The 25,111-nt window shown below is 35.6% G+C and overlaps 2 protein-coding genes across 3 annotated transcripts in view; one reads left to right on the top strand and one right to left on the bottom strand.

The window, feature by feature from the left end:
• Positions 1 to 17,055, top strand: part of LOC109038930 (phosphatase and actin regulator 2) — a 252,193-nt gene extending 235,138 nt beyond the window's left edge. The window contains exons 6-14 of one of the 2 annotated variants that reach the window (XM_019054206.2): positions 849 to 1,067; positions 2,271 to 2,517; positions 3,783 to 3,815; positions 4,798 to 4,928; positions 6,991 to 7,147; positions 8,268 to 8,323; positions 8,928 to 9,031; positions 9,810 to 9,982; positions 11,150 to 17,055. In XM_019054206.2, coding sequence (XP_018909751.1) covers positions 849 to 1,067; positions 2,271 to 2,517; positions 3,783 to 3,815; positions 4,798 to 4,928; positions 6,991 to 7,147; positions 8,268 to 8,323; positions 8,928 to 9,031; positions 9,810 to 9,982; positions 11,150 to 11,165 — 1,136 coding nt within the window. In that variant the 3' untranslated portion in view covers positions 11,166 to 17,055. The remainder of the gene's footprint in view (positions 1 to 848; positions 1,068 to 2,270; positions 2,518 to 3,782; positions 3,816 to 4,797; positions 4,929 to 6,990; positions 7,148 to 8,267; positions 8,324 to 8,927; positions 9,032 to 9,809; positions 9,983 to 11,149) is intronic. The other variant, XM_019054212.2, reaches the window with a different exon arrangement.
• A 912-nt stretch (positions 17,056 to 17,967) lies between these two features.
• LOC109038946 (ankyrin repeat and MYND domain-containing protein 2) lies at positions 17,968 to 25,004 on the bottom strand. The gene is made up of 6 exons (XM_019054224.2): positions 24,566 to 25,004; positions 23,539 to 23,704; positions 22,218 to 22,357; positions 20,857 to 21,044; positions 19,399 to 19,540; positions 17,968 to 18,353 (listed from the first exon to the last, which is right to left on the bottom strand). The coding sequence occupies exons 1-6, from the start codon at positions 24,782 to 24,784 to the stop codon at positions 18,096 to 18,098; spliced, it is 1,113 nt and encodes a 370-aa protein (XP_018909769.1). The 5' UTR covers positions 24,785 to 25,004; the 3' UTR covers positions 17,968 to 18,095.
• Between the last annotated feature and the right edge of the window lie 107 nt (positions 25,005 to 25,111).

The following is a 25,111-nucleotide window of genomic DNA, read 5'->3' as shown; positions in this document are numbered from 1 at the left end:
AAACTTCAAACCTCTTTTTCTCAGTTACAACTTGATGTGGGTTGGTTCCTTGCCGATAAACTCGGTCCAAATGCACCCCGGTCGAATGTCACTAAAAATAAATGTGCTGCGTAATATCGTGTGAGAAATTGGCTTTCCTCCGTCAGAGGAGCGCTGAACCGCTGTTATGCAACCGTTTCAATAGCGAATACATCGAAACCGTTTGTCAAATTTCGACCTCTCCCTAATTTCTCATGAAAAATGTTTTCGAGCCATCGTTTCTATTGCTTTTCGAAACAGTCAAGCAATTCACTCATTTAATACTTGATTTTTTGTCGCGTCGTTTCGTTTCTGCTTTTGCCGAAGAAAGCAGGCGTGGCTAATTCCTAACAGTCACGGTTTATGATTGCCATCTGGGCACATGCATCTATTCGAGCACGCCGGATGCGCTATTGCATACACGATTAATTGAAGCAACTTTTAGCATTGAATCAAGGAACATCCAAGTTGTATTCAAGTCGGACAGATTTTTCAGACTTAGATATTTGATTTCTTGACTAAAAGTATTCAATTTAAGCTCATGAATATTAAATTATCGAAGTTGATTTAAAAGTGAAAAAATGTGCCGCCTTATGACGTCATCTGGCGGCATTTCCAATTTGAACACATGTATTTCAGCAGATTAGGTTATTTTGTCATATTTCCTCGGTTAATTGTTCAATTTAGAAACCAAGGATATCCTCGCACTCAGTTTTCCTAGCATCTTAAGGATGAAATTCACAAAATATATGACACCTGCAAATTCTCTATTTGGTGGATCCGCCAATGATCTGTTTTTTTCTTCTTCTCATGATTCTGTTTGATTTCAGTGGTTGATGGTGGGACTCCGAATAGACAAGGCTGCTCAACTCCTCCCCCGCCTCCTGTTGCTCCTTCTTTAGTTTTGTCAGAACTGCCGGAGCCGCCAATTCCAGTCTCGGAAATTGGACCCATCCCGCCTCCGCCCATGTTTAGTTCTCCTTCGCCCATTCCTCGCAATACTCATACTAATCGTTCAGATCAGCATCCTGATTATGGTTATAGTAATGGTGAGTTCACACATCATTTCGACTGCATTTTCCAATCAGGAACCACAATTTCTACCTCAGTTCAGAACAGGGTGTCCACAAGTCCGGAAAGTCCGGAAATAGTATTTAATATGATTTTTTAAGGGCGATCCGGAAGCACTGAAAGAGTGCGGAAATTCCGCATGAAGGTCCGGAATTTTTTTCAATTTTTGTCACAATTTGAGCGAGAAATTAATTTTTTAAAATCGCTCGAATTTCTTCAGATGGAGGCACTGAAAAAGTATTGAATTTTTCTGTCGAGGAGGTACTGACCTTCTTAAGAATGTACTGAAAAAAATACTGTAAAAGTACTGATTTTTGGCCAGCCAGCAGGGTGTTTACCAGTCCGGAAATAGTGCTGATTTTTTAATGACGCTCCGGAAGTACCGTAAAAGTGCGGAAATTCTGCCAGAAGGTCCGGAAGTTTTTCCTTCGTACCATGCGTATTTTTCAATAAAGCCTAGAAAGTATGCAATTTTTACGCATTGATTCTTGGAGTAGTATTTGCCTGCAAGATTGCGAGTGTGCAGTCCGTTAATCTTTAAGCCACCAATGAAGTTTGGTATCTTTGTAATTTTTGTTGCAATTTAAGGGAGAGTTCCAAATTTTCTGAATTTTTCGAATTTCGTCAAATGAAGGTACTGAAAAAGTACTGAATTTCTTGGGAAAGTATTGAAAAAGTACTGTGAAAGTGTGAAAGCACTGATTTTCGGCCAGCCTGTTTAAGTATTAGTAGTATTTGAGTATTAAGTATCCTGATTAGTTTTTCTTTGCACATAAAAGTTTTTAAACATGAGCCAGAGATAGTACCTAGTTCAGAATTTCGAAATGTCCATTCATAGTCCATTTCATTGTAACAAAAATGATCTCTATCGCAAACCAATAAATCCTATCTCAAAAAGTGGCACTTTTTAGTAAGCTAAGAGTAAAGCTGATAATAGCAGTCTTTCATGATATGATTCATCCACCTTGATTTGAGAGGTAATACAAATACATGCTTTTTGAATACCTCTCTAATAACATTAGTTAATTAGAATTTAATGAACAAGATTACTTTGGAATTGGAGCATTATTTCAATGTTTGGTGCCATTGAGTGTTAAATTATTGCATTTCTACAATCTGAATCTTGAAACGCTTAAGTCATGCCGATCAATTCTAATTATATATTTTTCTTACTTTTCCAGCTTTCAAATCAATTAGAAGGAGAGAAGAAGATTACAGTGATGGAGAGGAAGGCGATGTAAGGTGCGACTATGATAGTGATATAGACGATGATGACTGCTTCTCGCCGCAGCCAGATCCATCGATCGACACAAATCGAGTGGAGGAAATCTTGGCCAAGGAGCCCAAATTCCATGCAATGCCCCTCAAGTCCGCTCTTAAGAAACCACCCACTCCTACGCAAGATCTTCCATCACACACAGCTGCCAAGTACGTCAACTTTTCTAATGCTAATCAAACATTACGAACCTCAACCAAAAAAAGAGTGTTTCAAATCTGCCTCAGAACTCTTAACTATTTCTGGGTAGATTTTCAGCGCTGAGTTCGGAAATGACCTCCGTCTTAATGGGTCATTTGGATTTTGCCCGGAAAAAACTTTTCCGAAGAAAAATTAATTTTCCGGATAATCTGTGCAGAATCGAGAAAAACTAAGGCCATCTCCGGATTCAGCAGCCAAAATTACATAGGAAACGACGTAATGCATGCCTATTAAAATACCTTTTGATTCCTGTTTAATTTTGGCTGCTGAATCTGGAAATGACATAATTTGTTTTCCATTGTGCCCAGATGTTCCGGAAAATTGATTTTTCTCCAGGAATGCTCGATTTATAAGAGAAACTTCGATATATTCAGAGGAAATCGATCTGACCCAGAAAAACAAAGGTCATTCACGGACTCAGCGTTAAAAATTTACCTATGAACAGTTAACAGTTCTGAAGTAAATTTAACCATGTTCACCAATGTTATCACCAAAATTAGTGGTACAAAAGACAAGCAGTTGTCAGTTAAAGGGAAAATTTTTACATAATTTACGAAAATTAAGCCTGGCCAAACATAAATAAAAAACCGTAGGTACAGAAGAACCACGCACATTTTAGTCGAAAATCATCAAATTATTCGATGCAAATTTTGTTTTTGTCGACTGCTGCTGTGCTTGACCTCTACAAATGCCTGCATTAGTATTGACTGGTTGTATGAAAAAGAGCCCAGGGCTAGACCTAGTAACTGGGAGGCTGGGGTATTCTCTTGTCTAACTGTTTCAAAGGGTTTTCAGAGATTCTGAGGGTAGTGGAAAGGAGGAAAAATTATTACATACCCCGCTCCTGAAGCCACAGGAAAAAAAATTACAGCAGAAAAGTACCTCTAGCTGCGAAATACAACAGGCCAAGAAAAATGTCTTTAAATATGGTTCTTGAAGTACTCAAAAAACAAATACGCCACTTTGTTCATATCTTCAATTAGATCTAAACATTGCATGTTTATGAAAATTTCAACTCTTCAAATGCTTCTCTGTGTTATCAGGTTTCTTTTGTGAAATCAATTGATTAAAGCTCCCTTAGTCCAAAATGAGTCTGAACCTTTTTATGGACTCCTTTTCTTTATTCTATTTTATCTTCTTTTTTCCTGTAATGATTCTTGGTTGGGGTTTATGTTTTTTTTAAAACTTTGACTGTATTTTTTTCATGCTTACAAAGGAGGGCACCTTTGAGGCCTCGGATCAGGATATGGTAATTACTTTAAAGCAAAGTACCTCACTTATTACATTTTTTGATCAGTACTTTATTTAGATTACTACTTATTACTATACAAATTTATAAAGAGGACCACCTCCAACCCTAGCAACCTCCTAGCCTTCATTAGATAAAGAAGATCACTCAAATAATAGTAAGTTAAAGAGGGTGTCTGAATTAAGAGTCAAACATGAAGACTAAATTTTTTTGATTAATCTCAGCGTCATGTTACAAAAATGCCAAGATGATCCAACCTCCCAATTTTAGAGAGATTCAAGTTGTTGCAAGATACTGTTTGAATGTGACTTTAGACAAACAAAACTTAAATAAATTAATGGTCAGCAGGCTGATTGTTGAAATGGGCAGACAAAGCTGTAGACAAAGAAGACACAAATGATATGAAGGGATCCTTTTGGTAGAAGTAAGTGGTTCCAATGGACATAGGAGGTAGGCAATAGACTAACTAACGGCAACCCACGGGAGACCCTTTAGTCTTCTCATTTTTCATCTTTTACCCCCTTAGTCTATGAGGACCACTCATTCCAACCAATAGTCTATGTCTATCTTCTGTCTATGCTCTTTCCTGTCTTCTTTGATCCATGTCTTCTTTGTCTATAGCTTTGTCTATCAATTTCAACAATCAGCCTGCTAGTTTGTAGTTGAAAATCGGTCATAATCGATAAAACAATCTCATCTGAGAAAGTAATAGACAATATTGTTCAACAGTATCAAGTGGGGGAAGATAAAGGCTGTTCATGCATGTATTCTAATCTTATGATCTATTCTTAATTTACAAAATTTTGAACACGATATAGGTATTTTGAGTAATCACATTTTTTTGCAGCGCTGCTGCATTTGATAGATAGATGTGTGTAGGTGTGCATATTTGAATTCATTTAATTTAATAACTGATCGTATTTGAGATTTGTAGGTATATTTACCTCTTATTCTAATTTATTTTAATTTCATTGTGTTTCAGTACTCGTCCTGTAAGGTTAGGATTGACCCTTCCATGCACGATGGAAAATAAGGAAAATTCAAGACCGTTTTCAGACTCAGATAGCAGCAGTGATGGCGACGGCCCTATTTTGTATAGAGATGATGAAGAGGGTAAGCTGAACAGATTAAATCATTTTAAGTACACTGCCTTTCATGAGTCGACCAAACCCTGGTTCCATTTTCTTTAGAGAATCAGAGACAATATATTCACAGAGATTATTTGTTGGCAAAATATACCTCTACATGTAGTTTTTCTTTCCTTTTTCAAAAGAAGAAGTCAAAATAAGCCCCCTAGAATTTTTTGAAATATTTTGAGTCCTGGAAAATTCTAAGGAATGTGTTTGAAAATTTTTATGTAGTAGCACAAAAACAGGTTGATGCAGCCATCATCTTAATGTAATGTTAAAGAGAGGGAGTATTTTATGTAAAATGTGTAGGTGAACGTTTAATGATTTATTATAGTAAGTAAGTAAGGGCAGGGCTTACCGGCAAGGCGCCCTCAAGGGGCCAAGGAAACTGGCTACTGCTGTCGTGCACCCCGTAGTTGGTCCGTACTCCTTAACTTTGTACTATTGAAACATTCCATATTTGCGCAAGGCTCCACGGTCGTCTGATAAGCCAATTGGACTGCGTTAAACAAAAAGGAACCAAGCCACATGAGCTATTGCCAAATTTAATCAGGCAATTTAATTTTTTACATGAAAACGGTTGAGCGGAATTTTGTGCAAATTTCAGTAATTTTCTCCATAATACAAAGCAAATTCCTTAAAATTTCCAAAGGAATCTGCTTGAACGTTCTCTCGTAAAACATATTATTTCCCTGTTAAATTTGGCAATAGCTGATGTGGCTTGGTTCCTTTCTGTTTAACGCGGTCGAATTGAAGGTTGTATCAGCGACGTTGGCAGACGCTAGAGAGTGTGAACTTTCAGAGCAGGGCCATGCCTCCACCGAGTTAGACTGTGTTGCTTCAATCTCTATTGATAGGTAAAGCTGACAGTTGCGCACACTACAAGTGATCACTGATTTCTTCACAACCCAGTTGAACAATGCAGATATATTACTCACTTGGTAACTAAGTCCCTCCCATACCCTGTTACCTCAAAGGATCACAGGGTGTTGGAGTGGCATTGTCATCCACAGTCACGATGACTGATATTTGAGTGTCCTCGAATATCAGTCACCTCCAGGGATTGAACCCGGGAGAGTGTTGGCAGCGAACTGCCTTGACCACTACACCACTGAGGCTGACTTAATGACTTACTATAAAAGAAAACTTAAGACTGCGTTGGCATTGTGAGGCTGCAGCAAGACTAATTCAACACCAAAGAAGATGGATGAATTATGAAAGAGAAACCAAACTTATCACCAGACATCTCATGTGTTGAGGAGATGCACGGTTGCAAAATCTTACATTATTTACCTCCCAACTTGTACGACCAGCAAGTACTCTTGTACTGTGTCAATCAGCAAGATCAATTTTGATCATTATGAGAAGAGATACAAGGAGTGTGTGCGAGTTGAAAAGGAGAACTTTCCCAGATGTTATTTCTATGCCTGCAAACTCGGACCTTCCTCACTAAAAATTGCAGGTATTTGCTTGTCACATCTATCATTTCTACTTTGAAAGGCTTATCTCAGCTTGCAAAACTACCTACAGATTTTCTGAGCTGCGGGCCGATTGTTGAAATCTATAGACAAAGAAGATATGAGGAATTTGGAGGGATCCTTTTGGTGGAAGAGGGTGATTGCAGTAGACAAAGGAGGTGGGTAGTAGACCAACTAACAGCAACCGACAAAAGACGCATTACTTGGTCCATCATTTCCTCCCATAGTTTGTCAAAACCATCAGTTTTAACCAATGAATCGCTTTACACTCCCCATGTCTTCTTTGTCTATTGTTTCGTCCATCAATTTCAATAATCAGCCTGCTGATCGTCCATCCTGACCAAATTATAGCAGCATCAACAACAAGAAGTTTACTCTCAGCTGGATCAAAAACCATATTGAATGAAACCTAACTGCACTGACTTATTTCATTATCTTTAAATGAAGTCTTGCCAAGAGTTCATGTGCTAATTCTAAGTCATGACCCACCAAGTATGATTACATATTGTATATTTCTTCTACAAGAAGTTTAATGAGTCATCTAATTTACCTTGCGTCTGTTTTCAGGTGGACTAGCCACAAAAATAGCACGTAAGGATAGTCTGGCGTTAAAATTAGCTTTAAGACCTGATAGACAAGAACTAATAGATAGGAATATTCTTCAAATCCAGTCGGAAAAGGAACGACAGGAAAGCAAAGAAGCTGTTGGAGCACGATTAATACGGTAAATATATGATTTCTTCTCTATTATCATCAGGACTAACTTTTAGTTAACTGCATACCCACTTTCATGTGTTCCTATAAAAATGTTGTTCCTGAACTGCTTAAAAATGTAAATTTTCCACCTCAGTCTTGTAGGCAACAATCACCTGAAAGGATCTGTCCTTAAGAGCTCCTGTATGAGTGCAATTTTCTTGCCATGTTAACATGAAACACACTATTGTTCAATTCAGTAATGTAGTTGAGGCACATCTAGTCTAAATTCAAACAAATGGCTATCGATTGGACTTAATCTGGCAATATGTAACTACTGTTTCTGACTCATCCTGGAAACAATGTATGTGTCATTAGTTTCCTTATATATATATAGATGATTTTATGGATGAGCGAGAAAGAGTAGCTCCTAATAGCAATATGTAGTTCATTTTTTATTTTGCCTGATGTTCGTTTTCGTCAATTTTTTTTTTTTTGAGAGGGGGTATGTTGAATTGTCTTTGCAATTTCATCCCTACATTAAAAGGAAAAAAAAAAAAAAAAAAACAAGAAGAAAAAACTAACATGAATATGTTGGAAAAGCGTGCCGAGTAACTGAAATTTTGGACACATACCTACTATTTTCACGTCTTTGCTATTTGTATCAATTGGTACACTACTAAATTTGGGAGAAAATATTGATTCATGAACATTGAATGTAAATTAATTTTAAAGATTCTGTCCAGTTATCTTGATTTTAAGCAGATTGGCGGCATTTACGCACGACCGCAATTTGGGCGAACTGCCGGGCATGGAAATCGCGTTAAGTTAATCTCTTTGGATTTCGAGCTGTAACTTCTCTCCTATTCAGCCGATTTTTACAAATGAGGTCTCTTTTTATTTGTATTTTAACAGAGAGCAAGGAGACTTTTGCTAAGTAGGCGGAAAACAATTTTTGTGAAAATTTTTCCTTTTTGAAATCGGAGTGATTTCAAAAAGGGAGCTCGCCTGGCACGCCTAAAAAGGATGCATGATTGAAGTTACATTTTATAATTAAATTCGAAGGTAGAGTGGCATTGAACATTTCAAAACATTGTCAACCACTGAATTATATCATTGATTAATTTCTGTTTTGTTTTGTTTGCTTACAGGAGATTAAGTATGCGACCTACGCAAGAAGAATTAGAGGAAAGAAATATTCTAAAAAGTGAGTACCTTATTTACCGCTCCATCATAAACAAATAATTTTGTGGTAGTGACACCACAAAAATGTCTCAAGATTATTAAAAGACAACGTAAATTTGACAAATCTTTGACAATTTTAAGACCTAGCCAACTTCATCATTCAGTCAAATAAAGAATCCTTTTTTCTTGATTTTCATTGTTGCTGCTGCGAAAGCAAATGATAGTTGCAAAGTTGTCTTGCACCGTAACAATTGTTGCAGTATCCGTTAGAAATAGACGTCAGGGTACAAAAAAAAGCACCATATCTAGGGAATCTCTTAAAGGAATATTTCTTAAAAGGATTCATTTATTAATAGTTGCCTTGCAACCTCTGCGCAGTTTTCCATTCCTGCTAAAAAAATGTAATTATTTGACAAATTCCTATTGAGACATGCCTGATTATGCATACATTGTACTATCACAAATGCTAAGTGCTTCTTCTGTGTTTTAGTGGTCAGTTTTGATAAAAAGCTAGCTTTTTATTGAAATCAAGACTTTTCACATGGATTCTTTGCAAGTTTCTTATAGTAATATGCACACTTGTTTCCTCATCTTGCTTATGCTTTTATTTGTTTTGTGTGTGTCAGAACAATCTGCTGCCGAAGAGAGAAAACTGAAAGAAGAAAAGAAGCGGGTACTTCTACGGAAACTTAGTTTTAGACCAACTGTTGAGGAACTTAAGGAGAAAAAAGTGAGTACATTTTGATATCTAATCGTCCCTATCATGTTTACCCAAAACTTCTTAATTTAGCTAACAAGTTTTTGTGTTCTGACTTGCAAAAGAAGGAAGAAAATTTTGTTGCTAGATCAATGTCTCATCCGTTTATTTTCCAGTCCTATGACTAGGAATTACATAATTTGTCAGTCAATATCACATGACTCATTCTTAGTTGTTTTCTTTTTTAGCCATCACCCAGAAGCAACTTAAAATTTTTTCTGGAAATGCTCATGGTTTTTCTCAGTTTAAGCCCTTTTATAAAATTCGATAATTTTTTCCATTCTCTGTGGTCTCAATTTTTGGTATTTTCAAAGCCTCTAGACCAAAGCTGTGAACTTAATGTAATGTGCAAGTTTTTCCTCCTGAAGCGTATTCTCGTTGATGATCGGTCGAACCAAAATGGATGGATCAAGAGTTTTCGTATTTTGTTTTGACAAGGTCATAATTTTTTGGAACAACATCGGGACTTACCAGACAGATAGAAAGTGGAATTCTTGCAAATATTGGAGCCAATATATAATCCTACAAAAAGCAGGGTTCAGAAATGACCTGATGAAGATGATGGCATCAGACCAGCATCAATTTCGAAAGTCTGTTTACAAACCCGATTATGATCTCGCTGCCATTGTCGCGGCATTTTGACTTGACCAATCATCAATGGAAATATGCTTCTGAGAATAAGAGATATTGGAAATATGTCTGCAGTTTTTTGTCTTTTAAAGTGATATCTACATACATCTTTTATTTTCAGATTATTCGTTTCAATGATTACATTGAAGTAACACAAGCACATGATTACGATAGGCGAGCTGATAAGCCTTGGACACGCTTGACACCGAAAGACAAAGCAGCTATTCGAAAAGAACTGAACGAATTTAAAAGCACAGAAATGGAGGTCCATCAAGAGAGTAGGCATCTGACAAGGTACTGTAATTTATTCACTCATTTGTAAGTTAAGATACATATATTCATATGGATGATACAGAATTTAAATAGCTCAAAATTTCTAACCAATAAGTCATACAAAAATGGGGAAAAAGCTGAACTGAAAAAGAGGAATAGGCCCGGAAAATCTTGGGTTTATTTCTTTATTTTAGCCTAGTCATCCTATTTTCTTTGACTTGTTACTATATTTATGCATTTACACATATCGACAGTAAAACTCCCAAACTCCGGTATCCCGTTTGCGGTGTTTTGAAATCCCCCATCTTATTTTACTTCTTTTTTGAAGAACAAATCATCATCTTTCCTTGAAGTTTTCTTATAATTTTCGCCTCATTGAGGAAAAAATGTTTCATCATGGAATCATGGAAGTTTTAAAGAACTGATGTTGAATTGTTTTCCATTTTAATGATAAGGAAGTCTGAATACACAAACCGAGATATGTAGTTTGGGAGTTTCACCATCAATATAGAATGCATTTTCCAAAAAGGACATAATTGTACTGCATTGTTGCTAAGTTTGTAAAACTCGCTTGTTTACAATGTATAAATTGAGAGCAGATAAACAAATGGAATATGCAGGATAATTTTTTCGTTCAAATAAAATTCTTCTGATTTACAAATAGAAAAAGCAACTTTTAAATTTTTTAAACTTTCAGATTTTTTTCTGAAAAAGAAAATGAGTTTAAATGAGAAGCACTAGGAAGTCATTAGTTCTTTTTTTGTATAATGCAGCCAATGTCTTTTTTTGTACATTGTAATATTATTTTGATTCGGGCCTACTTACATTCAATGATTTGATATTTCAGTCGGTCAAAAGTAAAATGAAGAATCTAGATCCCCCCTGCCTCAAGATAAATTAGTCAGTTTTGAGGAGGGATGGTGTAAGGGAAATGCTTCCAATCATATAGAATTTTTCCTTTTTTTATGCGTCATTCTTCATAAGTCGCTCAAACTGATGCCTACAAGCTACGTTGAAAAGCATCTGCTCAGAATATCTTTTTCTATGCTCTAAAATGAAAATAGGCATACTGCAGCTGTTGTTCAATTATCAGTATCAACTAATTTTCAATAATTATTAGTTTCTTCTTTTTCCCACCCAAATTTTGTTCATGATGTTTGTTAAAGATTTCTGTCTTTGTCTTTTCAGGTTTCATCGACCTTGACGTTGGTGCCTCTCAAATATCAGATCTGTTGCCGTTGCTGGTTAGGATGTTTATCGATTGTTTTAGTTTTTTCAAATTTTGTTATTTCATCGTTACTTTTCCAGCCGTGCATTTTGCACAGGTCTCCTGTTAATTTAAAGCTACTTTGCTGGTCTATGTGTATCGTTAGAACGTATTTCTCTCAAATTGGAACATCTTACTCAGTATTTTAAAACATTCACCACTCCCCCAACCCTTTTTCTCTCTGTTTCAAGTGTTTGTTAAAATATTTTTTTTTCCATCGTTTCGTTTCTCCTTTTTCTCTCCTGCTTTTTTTTTAAACGGTTTGGTATCTGTAAGTCTGTGCAAACGTTTCTTAGTACTCTTGATCTCATAGGGACTATTCACTATGTACTTCTTTCACTGAGAGACAAGAAAGCATCGCATTATGTCACAGGCTGACTAATGTAGTTTGCTGGTTGATTTATTAAATCTCATATTTAATTATGTGAATTCCCTCTCGCAATAATTTCCCTCTACTGTAAACTAACTGTAACATCCTACCCTCAATTTTTTACCAAAAATGAAAAAAACTCTACGATTGCTGTGGTTTTAGGTGTATCCATCCCTTTTTATTGCATGAATGCCTTTGAATCTCTGGTCAAGAGATCTTGAAGTTCTCTTGGAAATTTTTGTATCCCTAACGAGGGTAAATAATCGTAACTAGAATTAAGGCCAAAACTGTTGTATTTCATTGCAAGATTTTAGTTCCAATCTTTCAAGGTCATTTTAATTGACTAGAATGTATAATAGTGTCTAACGTTTCCAAATTTTTTTTTTATCATCATAATTTTTTTATTTTTCACCCCAGTGTGGAAAGAATTTTCTCTTAAAGTCATGTTTTATTTGTCAATTATAAGCATTAAAATGTATGATTTCAAGTTCCAAAAATTGAGTTAAAATGCTCTTGCATCTTTCATGTGACAATGAGATTGCCAAGTAGTAGTTAAGGGCCATCCCTAACATATGTAACGCTATATTTTGGATTTGCCGACCCCCCTCTTCCCTCACAATGCTGTTGATGAAGGCCTCTATCCTTTAACAAGTAAAAACGAAATGACATAATGTTCTCCTCCTCCCCCCTCCTCTATATTGAGTGTTATATATTTTATAAATGGCCCGTCGGCTTTCTGGTGTAATTGCGGAAGCTTGAGCTCTTGACCAGTAGATTTGATCGAAAGTTTTATTTTATGTCCAGGTTTTAGTTTTCACTGTAACAATAATTTTAATGCTCTTTTTCCGGGACGTCTGTGATATTTGAATGATTGGAAGCTCTGTTTTTTGGTACATGATATTAAGTACAGTGTATATCTCTTTCTTCCCGTTTTTTGTACAATTGATTTGAGAGATTCTTCAGTGACTATTTGTGTCAAAAACTCTTCCATGTTTCAACACATCATCACTGTTTCTGTGCACTAGCTTCTCGATAATTTTCTAGGTTTTGAAGGAAAGTTGAAAAAATAAGTGTATTTATTTTGTACATCCTAGCAGTTTTTTTTTTTCTCTAAGTAAATTGGATGCATATATGCAAATAGTCTATCTACATTGGAAGTTTTGGCAAAAGACATAAGATCAGTAGTCTTAACCCATTGAAATTGCAAGCCGTGCTCAGTTTATAACCTTGTTTAGGAGCTGGCAAAGCAAGGTAGCCATTTTCGACTCTTCTGCAGATAGATTTTTTTTGCATAATGCATTGATTATTTGGAACGTACTTTATAAAAAAAGAAAGAAAAAAAAAATTAGAATGAAAACTTAATGGGTATTGTCACTTAGCCCTACGTTCACAGCAGTGCTTTAGCAATATCTGTGCCCTTAATATCCCTTGAAGGGATACATTTTTCTAAAATTGAGATAGAGTCCATTCGAGGTAGACTTCTTTTGTTTAACTGCAACAATTTCTAAATCTGCGTCCACTTAAAACAAGAAGAGCAACACTCCAAAGTGGTGCGTCTCTTACTGCTTACAGGTTTGCCTTTGTTATTTGGTGAAATTATAGGTCTTTCCTGTTCGATTACCTTATTTTCCAGCTTACTTTTTCTCTATATCGCCCCTTTATGTTCTGTAGGCGTATGAGAAAGAAATATTTTTAATTTTTTTGTAATTTACATCTGCTCTTAAGAAAGCACAAATACTGAATAGTTCTTTTTCTTCTTCTTATTTTTGCACAAGATTGTTGAAATAATTGAATCTTTAGCAAGTTGAATCTCTAATGGTAAAATTTGTTGTCCAAATTACCATGAACAAATCCTATAAATTCATCAAATGCGAAAACTTTTTAAATGATTGTAGAAGACCCAGCTGCATAATTTATCTCCTCTTTTACTCTTGTAACTGATTGTGCAGGTTGGGTTGGCTTATTCTACTTAGCGTCGACTTTGGGTCGTCCAACCTCTAATTTTTTTTTTTTCAAATATTTCCTAATTTTGCCACGTGTATAATATCTGAGTACGATGCACCAAGCCTGAAAGTAGCACAACAGTGGCTGCAAGGACTGCTGTGTCATCCATCTATTTTTCACCATCGTCATTCCTTTTATTTGTATGCAACATCTTTGTTGTTAACTCTCTTATCAATTTATTTGATTCATGTAATTATTATTCCCCCCCCCCCTCCAAAAAAACCCCTCTTGATTTTGTACAAAGCAGTCATCACAGATTTCATATACTTAAACCAAGTAGCTCGCTTTTGCCTACATCTACTCAGCAGTGGTGATCTCACAAGCTGCCATGGCTCACACATGGTAATCAATCGTTCTTCAACTCAACACAGCCCAACTGTCCGATGGAAGGTGATAATGATCATAAATTTTGATCAGGAACAAGAGTTTATCTTAGAGTCCGTGAAAATTAACTGTACTTGAAAAAAGAATCAGGGAAGTGGCACATTAAATCTCTATCTTTGAAGAAGGCTTTGATTAATGCGGTAGCTGAAACCAAACCCAGAAAGTCTGCATTATAGCAAAAGAGTGGATGATGTGTGGCTGTAATAAACTTTTAATGTTGTATAGAGTCATTGCAGAATGAGAACTAAACAAATTTGAAGCAAAAAATTATATTTGATTCTGTGTCAAAACTTAATTTTTTCTTTTTCAGTTTCATGTTATTCTTCTGTGATTACTACACAATGTTCCACACCAAGGATTTGAACAACTTTCCAATTAAAGTAACCTTCATTGAATGAGTAGATGAACTCCTTACTTAAAGATTTTAGCAAAGAAAACCACTTTGGTCACATCAAAGTATTGTATGTGGATTACTCTTAATTTTTTGATTTATCATTGTACAATGTACTTCACTTGAAGTCCAACTCAGTCCCTGTTGTGTTATTTTTTACTAGATCAAATATGTGTAGGAACGTGCAGATTAAGTTTATTTAAAATGAAACCTATCTTACCAATCAAGTTCGGTTTTTGATTATGCTTAAAATCCTTTACTGTTTCATCTTAAAACCCCTTTTTATCTTCGCCTTTTACATCGCTTGGGTTTTTGAGACCTGGGGCCCACCTTTTTATCAATTGTAAATGTCTGTAATTCGTGAAAAAAAAATATGCTTCCTTGGTTTTTAAGCGCAATTTAAAACCCATGTTTTACTTATTTGCATTTTTGAGATCAGTCTGCAACAGAAACCGTAATGCAGGAAGAAATAAGTGCGAATTTAAATTTGTTGTCCTTGTAATTTTTTAAGTTTAATTTTATTCCCAGCTCCTCCATTGTATCCAATTTTACAGAATGAAATTTTCACCCTCTTTAATGTGTTCATAATAAATGAACAGTTCACTTTTTCCATGTCTATTGTGCCAATTTACACAATCTTTGTTTTTGATGCTCTCAATTGTTTCATTCTTCCGATAAATTTAAGACTTAGATTTAGCATGCCATTTAATCAATGATTCTTTTCTGTCCCTTTTTCCAATATATTTTAAGCGCTGAGAGCTATTGATTAAAAGCCTATTTTCACATTGTAGCCGCCTTTAGACTGATTAACCTCAATATTTTAAGATTTCTACATCTATTCTCCAATACTGGATTAGTCTCATATGCATTGATCAGAATACTGCTTTCATTCTAGCTTGTGTTGCTCAATCACACCTTAAGAATATGCCTATCCTCTGCTTAATGTTAGCTCCTAATTTAAATGGTTTCTAAAGTTTATTTCGAAAAGTATACTTTTGTGCAAAGCAAAAACTAAAGGAGTCTGCTGCAAGTGTTAAGAATCTTTCAGACATACCACCTTATAAAAAGAAAACTTGAGCACATAAAGTGTTATATGTAAGAGTAGCGGACACAAGTTTTGGGGTTTCGAGAAAATTGCGTTGGAAGTTTTCAAAGCTTTGCCCTTTATTGCCTCTAGAACTAAAAGGATCCTGATTTGGTCCTTAGGTCCTAAATAAATAAATTGTGGAAGTATGAAAGTTGCCCTGCCGTGGGGTAGTATTTGTGAGAAACACTGGCAAACTCTGGAAATGAAAAGTGCGGTTCTTTCTCAGCATAATTCTTTATATTCTCTATTGGAAAAGACGAACAAATAAGTGAGTGTCCATATTTTTTGACTATTTCTGTTACTTAATAACCAGATTTGACAGCATACCAAGCAAAAATGACATTGGAAGCGTCAAATGTCTGTGAAAGTTGAGTCGACTTATATTGCTTGGAAGATTGGAAGCTGGAGGAAATGTCAGAACATTTCATAGAAACTTAACTCTCCCACCAGCTGAGATTTTTGTAGCAGCATTTTTTGATGAGGTGGTTTCATTCTGACCCTACATTTACCTAGTCCATCAAGTAAAAAATAACTTACTCTGTGTGCCATGCCCTTTCAGATCCTTTCATTTGCCTCAATACCTATTATGTATCTAATACCTGTCTTACTTTGAAGTACTCAAATGTAAATTTGATGCAAATATGTTCTTGGACAGTGTTTAATGAGCCAGACCCCATTGTATCAGAATTATTTCCTGTAATCGGAACCCAGTGCAATAAAACTGATCAGGAGATCGTGCAAATTTTTTGGGTGAAATTTCATACTTTTGAGGAGTTGTAAAAAATGATGTGAAGTTGTTACTTGTCAGTAAAGCTGGGAGCAATGAAGACTCGAAATATGTTGATCGTCTTTTTTGATACCTCCTCCACTAATTACAAAATACCATGCTGTGTATTTTCTTTTTATTAATTTATTTATTTATTTTTTTTAGCAACGTAAATATTTTCCATGATTTTAATTTTTATCAATTTTTGCAATAAAGGTCATTTGTATATTTTCCTGGAGCAAAAAGTGTTTAATCACCAAATTTTGTTTATTTTTATGCATCAATTACTGTGATTCATCCATTACTCAACATTTTATCACATTTTTATTTATTTTTCCAGTCTCTCCCTCCTCTGGTGCCTGTGTGCCATTTACCCATGTAGTTTCAACTTAGTTTGAACAGTATATTTTGGAAATATTGAACAATTTGCAATTTTTTTTTTTTTCCCCCAGAATTTGTTGTTTTATTTTGTCCATTTACTCATTGTTGAATTGCCATCCTAGTTTGCTTGTACATTCAAATAATAGATGAGTATTACTTGTTAATTTCAATCATCATAGTTTTTATTAGGTATTAGTTTTTTGTTCTTTTTTTAAAATTAAATTTTCAAGCTCTGTAAATATTGATCAACTTACTACAGATGGATACATTAACAGAAATATATATTTGTATGTAATTTGTTTATGTATATATGCATATACATTTATAAACCAATCCATTCATTCATACATACCTATATTTATAAGCTAAAAATTCTGAGTGTACATTCTTTTACTTAGTCCGAAAGGAAAATGAAAAAAGTAAAATCTTTTTTTCTACAATTAACTTTTTTTGTTGTTAATTTCTTGTATCTATTAATTAAGGGTTTCCTAGAGATATCATTCATCTAAAAGCCAGTATTTTGACACAGTTTACCAATCACATAAGCTACATTCCTCTTTAATCTTGTTGTCGTCACCCTCCGGCCAAAGTATCACAAGCGCCATGCGACATTAAAAATTTCCGCTGCTATTTTATTTTTTTTTTTGGAGAAATTCTTGATTTAATCTGTATGATAATTTCACTACATTACATTTTAAAGAAAATTCAGTGAAATTTTTGGACAGCTTCGTTGAGCAATTTCTCTGTTAAAAAATAAAATGGCGGCAGAAATTTTTAAAGGTTGCATGGCGCTTGTGATACTTTGGCTAGAAGGTGAAGTTATGTCCAGCAGATAAACATAAAATTTCAAAAAATTAGCCTACAGTTGCGTCGGGAGCACTTTAATAGACAAACTAGATCTTGGGCCATTCAAGCTGATCTGCTTTTTGAGGACAAGCATAACCGCACTCACTAGTCAGCCCATGTTGACGTCAAATAAAATAGGTTTGAGTTTTACACTGAGAAACCTTGTAGGACTATGAAAACGTGCATGAATTGAATATTTCTATTGGTCCTTGAAGGGTAGAAGTCTTTCCTAGTGTTGCACAGAATTGAATGTATTTGTGCTAAAAGGAACTATGTTGCATGCAAACCATATGCACATAGTACCTTTTAGCATAAATACGTCCAATTTTAAAGAATGGAGGGGGTAAGAGTAAGCAAGCAGTGCGTAATTCAAAGATGACCCCACATTCCTGCAGAGCACAAATGTTCCTACTGATTTGATTAACACAGGGAAAATATCAAGACAGTGTTAGAAAAAGAAAATAAAGTTTTACTGAAAGAAACCACGAACATCAAACATAGAGGAAATTAAAACTAAAATTAAAAAAAAAAAAAAAAAAAAAAAAAAAAAAAAAAAAAAAAAAACAAAGAATAAGAACAAAAGTGGAAAATATTGGTAAACTAGCTAGCTGGAAGTAACAGAGAATTAATGAGTGATATTATTTAACTCCATTTTGGTTTGAGTTGGTTGTTTCCCTATTGCATTCTTTCTTGTGGACAAACCAATGCAACCTCTGGCACTCTCTATCACAATATTGAACAGCTCTGCACTTGGAACATTTTCTGATCACTTTTTCTTGTCCACAAGTGACACACTGAGAAGAACCATCGCTGAAACCTCGCTGACCATTGATTGCATTTGATATGACGACTACTCCAGGTGGTGATGTATCTCTTTTGGCTAGAGTTGTAAGCATCTAAAAATAAAAGAAGTTACTGATTAGGAGCCATATATTCCAATATTTTTTGAGAGAAAATCGAGCCAATACTGCAACATGATACATACATACAAGTAAGTACTAAATCTAATATGAAATTGAGTAAAGCTTATCAGCCTAAAATCAAATATATTTCCCCTTGATTATACCTATACAATAAATTGTTTTTCTCAGTGAGCTCAATGGCATGAAAAACAAAAATTGAAAGACATTTCTTTCCAGTTGGAGCAGAGATCGTCACCTTCCAGGCAAAGTATCAGAAGCGCCATGCGACGTTTAAAAATTTCCGCCGCCATTTTATTTCTCTACTGAGAAATTGTTGGTTGAATCTGTTTGGAAATTTCACTAAATTTTATCGGCAGCACAAAGAAAATTCAGTGAAATTTTCGGACAGCTTCGTTGAACAATTTCTCTGTAAAAAAATATAATGGCGGCGGAAATTTTTAAACGCCGCATGGCGCTTGTGATACTTTGCCTGGAAGCTGACGAGATATTGGTGTGAAAGAGGTTGTCCCATTTTCCAAAGGAAATGGCTGCAAGAGCTTTTCCATGCATACTTTCAGGAATCATAACGTATCATCGGAGAAGCCTAAATCCGGTGTCATTTCTCGTTTATTCTCTGTCTGTAAAAGTTGAACTGTCCCTTAACCTCAAGGTTATTTTAGTATACTATACCTTCAAAAGAAGTAAAACATTAAAGATATCTTGCATGTGTGGTTGTTTTTCGGTAAAGCTTCTTAGAAAAACATGTTCTGCGCTCTCTTGCTGGTAAACGACTTTCTTGTGCTGAGATAGTTTATTCTATATTACTTATGTCGTTTTCTTTTTGAATTTTCATTTCTTTTCTATAATAGCATGCGCGGACCATGTATTCTTGGATTTCCTGTGGCGCATGGTGTCAGAAAATGCATTTCTCTGAAAAAAGTTAGCCCAGTTGGATGAGAAAAAGCTCAACAAGATCACAGCTTACCATCTCTTGAACAACTCATCAAAAAACATTTACTGTAAAATACAGGATGATTACCTGTTTAAAAATTGTACAGTCTCTAAATGGAAATTCACGAACGCAATCCCGGATGAATTGCTCTACATATTCTTCCCCTCGTGATGGATTCAAACAGGTTTTTGCAAATGCTGTCACAACATCATTCTGTTTATCTGCTTGTCTGCAAAAATGAAAAAATCAAAGGAAAACATTATTTTAAATAAATAAATAGATAAATAAATAAAATAAAACACAAGTATAATGCTTGGCATGTGGCTCATGAAATTTTATTTTCTCAGCACCAACGTTTTATAACTTTTCAAATACATAATTTCAGCTCGGATAATTGAACAAGGTTCGTTTCTAATTATTTCAAAATATTTGCAAATTATCCTTTTGATCAAAATTATGAAAATCAAAATTTCAAGGCAAATGGAGTAAAAAAAGTCGATACTTACAAATTCATTGAGGGAACCAATAAGTAGAAATAAACTTAAGCTTGCTATCATATTAGCAAATTACACAAAAAGATGCACTAATAAAAGGATTTGATGATATCAACTAAGCTAACTCAAATCGGTTTTGCGCACGAATTCATTGGTATTGTAGAGCAAACTTATTGGAGTTGTACTCTAACTAATTTGTGCTACTCTGGTATGTTGGAGTGCAACTCAAAGTTTTGCTGTAAAACAGGAATTTGGATTAGCTGAGTCAATGTAATCCAATCCTTTTTTTTTCAGTGTAGTATACAATTATACATGAACATTTTGGTAGCAAAATAGGTTTTGGCACAAGCTCTCCTTTGATTGGGTCATAAGGGAACATCAATGCCATCTCAAACAGCTCCTATCATTTACATGCATAAAAAAGAAGTAGAGGCCATAAAATTTATCAGCATTTTTATCTTGAAGCATTTATTTGCGTGTGAACTGCTGGACAAGGTACGAGTTTAAGAATTCTGATAATTGTTTCTCCTTCAACATTTCACATAAAAGATGATTTGCAAAACAAGAATTACTGACATTAACTTCTGACCAAAATATTAATGTTTTCATTTAGCACTGGTTATGATTAAGTTGAAATTCCTGCTCATAGTAAAATCCTGAGTCTTTGCGAATCAAACCGCAACCTACAACGGTTTTGGCAGGCTTCATAACAAGCAGTGGTCTTCCCTCGCCCAGTGTTGTTCAAAGTGTAAACAACAAGCAATAGCTGAGCCAAAGCACCGACATAAAGGTTGACAAATTTTCATACTGCAAAGACCGTCATTGTGACACTTGGTGTGCAATTCAACTCAAGTAGATCATGTTTTTTTTTGGAGCAGGAAGTTTCAATTTAGGCATCAAAAAACGCTAATATCTTAGAAGGAACTTATAATAATTTTCTTTGCACAAATTAAATTCTCAATGTAATTTTGATGACAAAACATATAGCATTATGGATGAATCCGCGCTTTGTCAAGTAGTCCATTGCAAATGATAAAGGTATGAGAATTACCTGTGTTTTGCAACTTCTCCAACTACACAAGCTAGGTAATGAAGTTTGAAAGCCAAAACTTCGCTTGATCCTTGACCTTTTTTCATTTCTTTTTCACAGAGAGTATGAAGAGCTTTCTTCGTAACATCCAGATTGTCTAAAAGAACTTTGTGTAAATTCAAAGCCACCCGGATCGGGTGAACATTGACCTGAAAATGAAAAGATGAGAATTTTTTATTGGACATCAATTAAAAAGGACCTTAAGAGAGAACTAACTTTGAAAAAAGAGTGGAATCAATTGAAAAATGGATTTAATGCTCCAGCACAGTCCTATCTAGGGGTGCAAGAATAGTCCAACCACACGAATGCCCTACTTAGTCATGTGCCGGTCACATCAAATAGGGGAGCCCCTACAAGAACAGGAAAAAATGAGGCAAAATACTTCACTACGGTTAAGCCCTGAAAAAGTCCAGCTTTTTGGTGAAGGGTTTTTCTCCTTTCTGTCTTCAGGGGGAAAGATCATGAATTTTGGTTGAAAAAGAGGAAGGTTGATTGAACTTAGTGGGAATGCTTCGAACTCTCAGCACCCCTGATTCTATCTTCTTCAGTTAATTACCATGGCTACAGGCTAAGGGCAAAAAATTTTTATCTCAGATTAAAATTATGTAAAATTTTTCTCTTAGTTTGTGCATGGGACGGGCGCTTTAGCCATCAATGTTATGGTGACAGACTTTGATGCCGCATCTGACTATGGGATTCATTCAGGGTAGCACCGGGCACAAAAGCCTGATACAGATTATCTGGCAACTGATGACAGAACTGATAATTTTGAAAGAGCCCGGTGATCTGATGTCAACTTCATTGTTAATTTTTTGGCACTTGGAGGTTTCTGAAAATGAGCAGTTCAAATATTGTAATCAATGTGCATCTTTACGAGTTTTGATTTTGCAACTTACAGAACATTCCAAGAACATGTTTTCTGGCTCCATTGAATTTTCACTACATATTGCATTAATTACCATGGCTGAGGGCAAAAAATGTTTATCTTCTGTAAGTTTTTGCTCTTAGTTTATGCATGGGACAGGTGCTTAAGCCATTGATGTAATGGTGACGGAATTTGATGTCACACCTGACTACAGGATTCATTTAAGGTAGCACCAATCGATGTCTACACGCGTAAAAATTTCAATTGCAATGTTATTATTTTTGCAACTGCTAAAAATGTGAATTTTTTGCTGGGTTGTGACATCTGTGAAGCCTAAAACATGAGCCAATCAGAAATGTATTTCACATGGCCTAACTGTCTCAGTAAAGGGACTCTAGCTATAATTAGACATGTGTTTTGACCTCTGTCTTCAGGTCAATTCATCCTCCTTACTTACTTGCATGATCAAATTATGAAGAGGTGTCGCCAGTAGAGGAGGTAGTTGGGGCTCTGTTTCTAAACCATGAGGAACCGTTAGATATTCAACTTCAGATTTTGGCATAAAATTGTTAATCACAGCCACACAGTCATGGTTTCCTGCAGAAAGAAGTTAATGAAAAAAATAAGTAAAAAAGGCTAACAGCAAAAAAATTTAAATCTACTTTGTATGAACATACTCAATTCCTTTTGAAAATTGACTACCAATTATTGAAGTCGGCATAACCAACAGAGATTGAGTTGGTTTCATAATTCTGAACTGGGATAATAATTGACAACCACTTATACTAGAAAGTTGTGCACTGACATACTATGAATTCAGCCATTCAACATATGGTTTTCTTGCACCCCACATTTATAGTAATTTTTTTCTTGGTATCCACCATGAGCTTCCTGTTGTGAGAAGCTATTATGAGTCTAGACCTAGTTCATGAATACGAATCTTCAATGTTATGTCCTCTGTTGTGCTACTGTTTGTCAACCCTGGTTACTTTGATTCGGTATTATGATTCAATTAGGTAACTACTGTGAGTTCTTGGAGAATTTGATCTCATGTTTCATTACTTCAGGAAAACTGAATGTAGTAGGGACTGAAGAATGGGAATTCAGCTGAGATAAATCATTCAAGAGTGTAAAAAAACAATCTTAAACTCAAGATTTAAAATGCTCGGGCAAACTAGAATATGCGGTGGCTAATTTGATGAAATTTTCGTGAAGTTAGGGATTTTCGGTGGAAATGTTGGGGGAATAGAATAATTCCTGTAGAAATCCAAAGGAAACTGAAGGATACATCATGTGAGGAAGCATTACTGCGTCTGGTTGCATTGGAACTTTCTGCACCCGAGAAAATCATATACCGGTGGGGTTATCACTGACAATTCACAAACACCAACATCCATAGACCAAGCAGGGGTGCAGAATCTTCCAAGCTTCCACATTTTCATGCGCCTGCCGGCCAGTTTTCCACAAAATTTCCCACCAACCTAAAAAAAGATGACCTTTTCCTTCTGTTTTCCTTTGATTGTAGACTTTTAATCCTTCAAAATGTTGCCTCCTTCCACATTTTTGGGGGCTTTTCCACTTTTCCTGACACCTGCCTCGGCGTGCGATCGGGCATTTTCTGCGGCTCTGCAACCGAGTTTGTGCAATTCAATAATTGCGCATCCATTTCCTGCCATCACACAACCTCTTCAAGTAAGTGGCAGGAAAAAATAAATGATCTCCCTCCAATCCTAGTTCAATCAGATTATACAATGCATGCATTTAAGGACTTTGCCTACCTACAAAAGCAGCCATTTGAGATGCAGTTCGACCAATTGAATTGGTAGCATGACTTTTGGCACCTGCTGCCAACAGGATGGCACAAAGTTCACTATTTCCAGAGAGAGCAGCGAAATGGAGGGCAGTGTACCCTTGCTCATATTTGCCAGCATTCACATCTGCCCCCTGAGAAAATTCAGTTTAGTGTTACAAGTTTCAAAAAAGCACTTGGGTCAAAGATTGACACAATGATTAAACACTATACATTCATGGCCAAACTACGAAACAATGTATCTCCTTTTATAACGTTACAGGCTTCCTGTCATACTTTCTTGGGTCTCCAGAGAAGTAGTCAACTAAGATCTGAAAACTTCCTTGAATTCTCTTCTCTGATAAAAGAATTCTGTATAAAGTTCAAGCTACAAAGTTGACCTGTTTCTCTTTGATAAAATAAAATAGGCGTGGACATTTGGAACACCACAATAGAGATGCATGGTTCTCGCTTTGGCCATGGATACCATGCAGGATTAAAATTTCAAGGAATTTTCTGTAACCCTGAAGTTATAAAAGCAGACATAACAGATCATTCTCCTGCAGTACTTTACTTAAATTTTCCAAAGAGGCTTATAACTCTAGAGTTGCCGACAGCCAATTGAAAGAAAAAATAGATTTTAAAAAAGATGAAATGTTAATGAGTGTTACTGATAGATAGATAATTTATTTTTCAGAGGTAACAAAATATAACAATAAAAATTTAAGCACTACAATAGCTACCATGAGCATTTGCTCATTCGGCAGGTGTAGCTAAACAAAAAGAGAGATAATAAAATTGATCAGTTTTTAGTACTAACTACCATGGAGTATGATCAGGCTCATGAGCCTCCATTGAACATCGGAGCAGTCCAATATGTAGAAGCTTCATCGGAGAGTCAATCGACAAATAGTTGATGTTTCAACACTTAATCTCCAATTGAGAATAAATTGGTAAGTTATCGCAAAATGTAAGTATAAGGTATTTTAAAGTTGTAACCTCCGAGTGCTGTTTACCTGATCAATGAGCATTTGGCAAATTTGCTTGTTTCCCTTGTAAGCGGCATGTTGAAGAGGGCTCATACCATGCTCGTCATGGAAATCAGGTTTATCTCTCAGATCTGCAAGCAAAGTTCTTAGCCCCTCGATGTCGTTTTTGGAGATCTTCTCGAAGACTTGATCACAAGTTTCCTTGGCCAAACCACTGTCTTTGGCCATAACATTGTCTTTGGCCATACCTCACAAGCTGTAAATAACAATCCGATCAACAGTTCCGCGGAAGAAAAAAATTGCAGGAAAAGAGAAATTAACCGCGGTCGCGGTAGCAACTTACACGATGTGCTTACAGCTAAGTTTGTTTCAAATTGGAATAATGTGAGAAAATAACGCTACTATTACTGAACTAGCGAAAAGGAAATGCGGCGAAACGCAATGTAAACAAAACGAGAGAACCTCAAATGAAATTTCCATAGAGTACATAAGAGTCGTAACCATGTAAGACCACGTAAAGCGTGAAGCAGTATCTACGCCGTGCTCCAATCTTATTTTCATTGGTTGATACCG

This window comes from Bemisia tabaci, chromosome 1 (assembly GCF_918797505.1).
Source record: "Bemisia tabaci chromosome 1, PGI_BMITA_v3".
Classification (NCBI taxonomy): Eukaryota; Metazoa; Arthropoda; class Insecta; order Hemiptera; family Aleyrodidae; genus Bemisia; species Bemisia tabaci.
The sequence above is the reverse complement of the archived record's forward strand: the minus strand, read 5'-3'. Positions and strand labels throughout refer to the sequence as shown.

Coding starts and splice junctions, on each gene's coding strand:
- LOC109038946 (XM_019054224.2), bottom strand. CDS start 24,784: ATGGCCAAAGACAATGTTATGGCCAAAGACAGTGGTTTGGCCAAGGAA. Junction 21,045..22,217: donor TTCATAATTTGATCATGCAA/GTAAGTAAGGAG, acceptor TTTCATTTTCAG/GTCAATGTTCACCCGATCCG. Junction 19,541..20,856: donor GGAGAAGTTGCAAAACACAG/GTAATTCTCATA, acceptor TCATTTTTGCAG/ACAAGCAGATAAACAGAATG.